We start from the raw sequence: 7,392 nt of genomic DNA, 5'->3' as shown, positions 1-7,392 counted from the left end.
TAATTTTTGGTAGTTTAAATGGGATTGCATTAAATTAGATTAGTTTAGGTAGAATTGTTATTTTTATTATATTGTCTCTGCCTACTGATGAACAATTAATATTTCTCCAATTATTCAAATCTGACTTTATTTGTATAAAAATTGTTTTATAATTATGTTCATGTAGTTCTGGGGTTTGTCTTGGCAGATATACTCCCAGGTATTTTATACAGTTTACAATTATTTTATTTGTTTTGGTTTTTTGTTTGTTTTTTTTTTTTGTGGGGCAATGAGGGTTAAGTGACTTGCCCAGGGTCACACAGCTAATAGGTGTCAAGTGTCTGAGGTCGGATTTGAACTCAGGTCCTCCTGAATCCAGGGCCAGTGCTTTATTCACCATACTACCTAGCTGCCCCCAGTTTACAATGATTTTAAATGGGGTATAGCTTACTATCTTTTGCAGGGTTTTGTTGGTGAAGTATAGAAATGCTGGTGATTTATGTGGGCTTATTTTATATCTTGCTACTTTGCTAAAATTACTGTTTCAGCTAACTTTTTACTCAAATCTCTAGAATTTTCCAAATATATCATCATATCATCTGCAAAGACAGATAATTTTATTACATCACTGCCCATCCTGATTCCTCCAAATTCTTTTTCTTCCCTTATTACTATTGCTAGAATTTCTAGTACAATACTGAATAATATTGATGATAATGGGCATCCTTGTTTCACTCCTGATCTTATTGGTTTATTATTGACTTTTGGCTTATTCCCATTACAAATAATGCTTGTTGATGGTTTTAGGTAGATGCTTCTTATCATTTAAAGGAAAAATCCATTTATACCTATGCTTTTTAGTATTTTTAAAAGGAATGTGTTGTCTTTTGTCAAAAGCTTTTTCTGCATCTCTTAATATAATCATATAACTTTTGTTACATTTGTTATTGATATAATAAATTATGTTAATAGTTTTCCTTATGTTAAACCATCACTATATTCCTGGTGTAAATCCTACTTGATCACTATGTATAATCTTTACGATTATCATTGTAGTCTCCTGGCTAGTATTTTATTTAGAATTTTTGCATCCAAATTCATTAATGAAATTGGTTTGTAATTTTCTCTCTGTTTTTGATCTTCCTGGTTTAGGTATCAGCACCATATTTGTTTCAGAAAAGGAGTTTCATAGAATTCCTTCTTTGCCTATTATTCCAAATAATTTATTTGATATTGGCATTAGCTGATTTTTAAGTATTTGGTAGAATTCAGTAAATACATCTGGTCCTCATACTTTTTTTCTTAGGAAGCTCGTTTATGGTCTGTTCAATTTCTTTTTGTAAAATGGGTTTATTTAGATAGTACTCTTCTGCTAATATAACCAATTTATATTTTTGTAAATATTCTTCCATTTTACTTAAATTGTTGAATTTATTAACATATAATTAAGCAAAATAACTTAACAATTGCTTTGATTTCATCTTCATTAGTGTTATATTCACCCTTTTCATTTTTTGTATTAGTAATTTTGTTTTCTTCTCTCTTTTTAAAAGTCAAATTAACCAATGACTTATCTACTTTATTGTTTTTTTTTCATAAAACCAAATCCTAGTTTTATTTATTAATTCAATGATTTTTTACACTCAGTTTTATTAATCTCACATTTAATTCTTAGGATTTTAAATTTAGTGTTAAATTTGGGATTTTTAGTTTGTTCTTTTTCTACTTTTAAAAAATTGCATAGTCAATTCATTGGTCTACTCTTTTCTCTACATTATTGATGTTTTAGAGATATAAAGTTTCCTCTGATTAACTGCTTTTGCTTGTTCCATAGGTTTTCATATGTTGTTTCATTATTATCATTCTCTTTAATAAAATTATTTCTCTGATTTGTTCTTTAACCCACTCATTCTTTAAGATTAGGTTATTACCTCAGACACTTGACACTTAACTAGCTGTGTGACCCTGGGCAAGTCACTTAACCTTCATTGTCCCCCCCACAAAAAAAGATTAGGTTATTAAGTCTCCAATTAATTTTTAATCTGTTTCCATGATTTATTTTTTCCCATGATTCCTTATTAAATATAATTTTTATTTTTTATTATGATTATTTTTTTTGTGGGGCAATTAGGGTTAAGTGACTTGCCTAGGGTCACACAGCTAGTAAGTGTCAAGTGTCTGAGGCTGGATTTAAACTGAGGTCCTTCTGAATCCAGGGTTGGTGCTTTATCCACTGTACCACCTAGCTGCCCCCTATTAAATATAATTTTATGGCATCGTGATCTGAAAAAGGATGCATTTAATATTTCTGCTTCTCTGCATTTAACTATAAAGTTTTTATGCCCAAATATGTGGTCAATTTTTGCAAAGGTACTATGTACTTCTGTTTTGTTTTTGTTTTTTGTTTTTTTGTGAGGCAATGAGGGTTAAGTGACTTGCCCAGGGTCACACAGCTAGTAAGTGTCAAGTGTCTGAGGCCGGATTTGAACTCAGGTCCTCCTGAATACAGGGCCAGTGCTCTATCCACTGTACCCCCTAGCTGCCCCTGGTACTATGTACTTCTAAAAAAATTAAAAAGGTGTATTCCTTTCCATTCCCTTTCAATTCTCTCCAGATATCTATCATATTTAGCTTATCTAAGATTCTATTCATTGGGGCAGGTACGGGGTGCAGTGGATAGATCACCAGTTCTGGATTCAGGAGGGCCTGAGTTCAAATCTGGTCTCAGACACTTAACACTTACTAGCTGTGTGACCCTGAGCAAGTCACTCAACCCCAATTGCCTCACCAAAAAAAAAAAAAAGATTCTATTCATCTCATTGACTTTTTTCTTATTTATTTTTAAAATTAGATTTGTCTAGTTCTGAAATGGGGAGATTGAAGTCCCCCACTATTATAGTTTTGTCATTTACATCTATGATTCATTTAGCTTTTCCTTTAAAAATCTGGATGCTATAGCATTTGGTACACATAGATTTAATAGTGATATTACTTCATTATCTATGATACCTCTTATTATAATGTAGTTTCCCTGTTTATCTTTTTAAATTACATCCATTTAGCTTTAACTTTGAGATTATTGCTACCCTGCTTATTTTGCATCAGCTGAACCATAATACATTCTACTGCAGCTCATTATTTTTACTCCATGTGTATCTCATTTTTTCCCCTCAATAGTATTTTATTTCTTTTTCCAACTACATGTAAAGATAGTTTTCAACATTCATTTTTTTTTTAGTGAGGCAATTGGAGTTAAGTGACTTGCCCAGGATCACACAGCTAGTAAGTGTTAAGTGTCTGAGGCCAGATTTGAACTCAGGTACTCTTGACTCCAGGGCCGGTGCTCTATCCACTGCACCACCTAGCTGCCCCAACATTCATTTTTTAAAAAAGATTTTGAGTTCCAAACTTTTCTCCCTTCTTTTCCCTCCCTATGACAATAAGTAATCTGATTTAGGTTATACATGTACCATCATGTTAAACAAATTTCCACATTAGCCATGTTGTGAAAGAAGAATCAGAACAAAAGGGGAAAATCACAAGAAAGAAAAAAACAAAAAGCAACAAAAAAGTGAAAATAGTATGCTTTAGTCTGCTTTCAGACTCCATAGTTCTTTCTTTGGATGTGGGTAGCATTTTCCATCATGAGTCTTTTGGAATCGTCTTTGATCATTGTATTGCTGAGAAGAGCTATTCGTATTATGGTTGATCATCACACAATGTTGCTGCTGTTACTGTGTACAATGCTCTCCTGGTTCTGCTCACTTCATTTAGAATTAGTTTATGTAAGTCTTTCCAGGTTTTTTGAAATCTGCCTGGTCATCATTTCTTATAGCACAATAGTATTGCACTACATTCACATACCACATTTATACACATACACATACCACAACTTGTTCAGCCATTCCCCAATTAATGGGCACCCCATCGATTTCCTATTTTTTTTTTTTTTTGGTGAGGCAGTTGGGGTTAAGTGACTTGCCCAGTGTCAAGTGTCTGAGGCTGGATTTGGACTCAGTTCCTCCTGAATCCAGGGCCAATGCTTTATCCACTGTGCCACCTAGCTGCCCCTTAAACAATTTCTTTCTTTCTTTCTTTTTTTTAAACCCCATCAATTTTCAATTCTTTGCCACCACAAAGATCCTTTTCTCTTTTTTATGATCTGTTTGGGATACATGCTTAATAGTGGTATTGCTGGATCAAAGGGTAGGCACAATTTAATAGCCCTTTGGGTATAGTTCCAAATTGTTCTCCAGAATTCATAACCCTACCAATAAAGCATTAGTGTTCCAATTTATAATCACTAGTTGTGCATTTCCCTCTATCCTATTTTCATCACTTTTATCCTTATCTTTTACCCTATCTCTCCTCAAATGTCTAATTGACTTCTAACTATTGCCTCCCTAATTTGCACCCCTTCAAAGAATCCCTCCCTTATCCTCTTCCCTTACCCTATTCCTTAATCTGCCCACCCTTCTAATATTCCCTCTTATCCTATCCCTTTGCCCTATTTCTTTGTAATTTAAGATGTATATATTATTCCTTCTTTATCCCAGTTCTGCTGAGAATAAGGTTCTAGCACTACCAGCTTTCCACCCCCTTTTGCTTCCACTATAGCAATTCTTCCATTCATGCCTCATTTATATGAGATAATAGCTTCATTTTACCTCTCCCTACCTAATTTTATTTCTTAGGATCATCCCATGATATTGAACTCAACCCCAATCCTTCTATCTATGTATGCTCTTTCAAACTACCTAAGTAATGATAATATTCTTAAGTGTTACAGATAAGCTTATCCCATATAAGTAAATATTTTGATCTTATTCAGTCCATTATAATTGGTTTTTAATGTTTACTTTCTTATGTTCTTCCTGAGTCTAGAAGATTAGAATTTCTATTTAGTTCTGGTCTTTTCTTCACAAATACCTGAAAATCCTTTAGGTCATTAAATATCCATTTCCCCCCCATAACACACAGCTTTGCTGGGTAAGTTATTCTTGATTGCAGGCCAAGTTCCTTTGCTCTTTGGAATATGTTGTTCCATGACCTTTGGTCTTTTAATGTAGAAGATGCTAGATTTTGTGTTATCATGATTGTAGTTCCACAGTATTTAAAATGTTTTGTTTTTTTTTTACCTAGTTGCTTATAGTATCTTCTCCTTGACCTGGGAGCTCTGAAACTTAGCTATGATGTTCTTGTGAGTTTTCATCTTGGGATCTCTTTCAGGTGGTGTTGGTGGATTTTTTCCAATTTCTGTTTTACTCTCTTGTTCTGAAACTTTAGGGCAATTTTCCTTAATAATCTCTTGAAGTATTCTATTGAGACTCTTTTTTTTGGATCATTACTTTCAGGTAGTCCAACGATTCTTATATTGTTTCTCCTCAATCTGTTCTCCAGGTCAGAAGTTTTTCTAATGAGATGTTTTACATTTACTTCTATTTTTTCATTCTTTTGATTGCCTTTTATTATTTCTTTGTGTTTTATGAAGTCATTAACTTCTCCTTTCCAGTTATAATTTTTAAGAAGTTTTTTTCTTCCATAAGTTTTCAGACCTTTTTTTCCCAATTGGTTGACTTTCTTTTCATAATTTTCCTGAATTTCTTCCATTACTCTCATTTTTCTTAATTTTCCCTCAACTTTTCTTATTTGATTTTTTTTTTTGCGGGGCTATGGGGGTTAAGCGACTTGCCCAGGGTCACACAGCTAACCAAGTGTCTGAGGCTGGATTTGAACTCAGATACTCCTGACTCCAGGGCCGGTGCTTTATCCACTGTGTCACCTAGCTGCCCCCTCTTATTTGATTTTTTCTTTTCTTTTTTTTTTTTTTGCAGGGCAATGAGGGTTAAGTGACTTGCCCAGGGTCACACAGCTAGTAAGTGTCAAGTGTCTGAGGCCGGATTTGAACTCAGGTCCTCCTGAATCCAGGGCCGGGGCTTTATCCACTGCGCCAACTAGCTGCCCCCTTATTTGATTTTTAAAGTCCTTTTTAAGCTCTTCCAAAAACTCTTTTTGGGCTTGTTATTTTGCTTTTTGAGATAGAAGTAGCTGTTTTAACTTCACTATCTTCTTCTGAGTTTGAACCCAGATCTTCTCTATCACCATAGTAGCTAACTGTGGTTGGGTTCTTACTCTTTTGCTTACTCATGATTATAATTTTTTAAGCAGCTTGTTTCTTGTCTGTTAACTTTGTGTTAAAGTCAGGCTCTAGTCCTGAAGTGTGAGGGATAATATCTCAGGCTGTGTGTGTGTGTGTGTGTGTGTGTGTGTGTGTGTGTGTGTGTGTGTGTGTTTTGTACCATTTTTTCCCAAGTTTATCTGGGACCTGACTTCAGGTATTCCTCTATGCCCCTGAGTTGTGACCAGGGCCCCCTGCAATATTGTCGTTACAAATGTTCTTGTTTCCTGAGGTCCCTTCCACAGCTGCAAGCTTTAGCTCACTTCTCTTCCCTGGAATGAAAACCAGGTACTCTTTGAGTACCCACAGCCAGCAGGGTCCCTGCCCTCTGCAGACCATACTTATCAGTGTGTTCTTGTTCCTCATCACCCATGTCCACAGCCTGGAAGTGTGTCCAGTCAGTGCACCTGGGCCTAGTGTCCAGAGCCAGAAGGCCCTGCAATCTCCTCATGATGTCCAACCCCCATACTATAAAGCAAAAATTTCTGAAGCTGGGGCTGCAGACTACACAGCTGTCACCAGAGCTTGCTGTTCTTGAATCAGTAGTATCTGGTTGATGTATTTGCACTTCAGTCAAGTCAAACCACCGTCCCAGGATGTCAGGTCTTTCCTAAAGTCCTCTGAAGTTGTCTTAAGTGGGCAATTGCTTTACCACAACTTTAAATTATTTCTGCTGCTTAAAGTTTGGTCTGAGGCATTTTTTTTATATTGTTTGTGAGGGAATTTAAGAAAGCCAGGTAATTTCCTGCGTCATTCTGCCGTCTTCCCAGAATCCTCTCTTGAGGGAGATCACGCTCAGGAGGACAGTCCTGTCATTTTGGGTGGGGTTCCATCGCTCAGAGGGAAGCTCTCCACTCTGGGGATCATCTACTGGAAGGTGGAGGATTGAGATACAAACCTCCCCAGTCTCATAGATGTTCGGGCGCCACACTTTTATGAGGAACCGGAAAGCTGGAGGGGAGCAGGGGTAATCACTAGGAAACTTGAGGCGGACCTTGAAGTAGCCGCCCTCGTGGTAGGTGTTGGGGGGCCCGAAGGTAGACACCTCCCAGTTGTACAGGTCGCCCTGGTCCACCAGGGTCACCCGGAAGCCCTCGACCGGCTCCTCCTGCAGCCCCTTGAGCTCCAGGAGCAGCGCCTTCTTCGAGCTGGGCACCAGTGGCCGGGCCATGGCTGTAGAGGCGGAGGCGGAAGCAGTGGCGGCGGGGGGTGGGGGGGGGTGGGGGTTGGAAGGG

At 36.9% G+C, this 7,392-nt stretch overlaps 1 protein-coding gene across 1 annotated transcript; it reads right to left on the bottom strand.

Moving 5' to 3' along the window:
• Window positions 1–6,881: 6,881 nt before the first annotated feature.
• Window positions 6,882–7,328, bottom strand: LOC122728957 (ubiquitin-conjugating enzyme E2 R1-like). The gene has a single exon (XM_043967651.1). The coding sequence runs from the start codon at window positions 7,326–7,328 to the stop codon at window positions 6,882–6,884; it is 447 nt and encodes a 148-aa protein (XP_043823586.1).
• Window positions 7,329–7,392: the final 64 nt, after the last annotated feature.

The sequence above is a fragment of the Dromiciops gliroides genome, chromosome 5 (genome assembly GCF_019393635.1).
Source record: "Dromiciops gliroides isolate mDroGli1 chromosome 5, mDroGli1.pri, whole genome shotgun sequence".
In the NCBI taxonomy this organism is placed as follows: Eukaryota; Metazoa; Chordata; class Mammalia; order Microbiotheria; family Microbiotheriidae; genus Dromiciops; species Dromiciops gliroides.
Note: the sequence above shows the minus strand (reverse complement) of the source record. Positions and strands in the feature narration are given on the sequence as shown.

Bases quoted from the DNA above. Each gene is read 5' to 3' on its own strand.
- LOC122728957 (XM_043967651.1), bottom strand. From the start codon at position 7,328: ATGGCCCGGCCACTGGTGCCCAGCTCGAAGAAGGCGCTGCTCCTGGAG.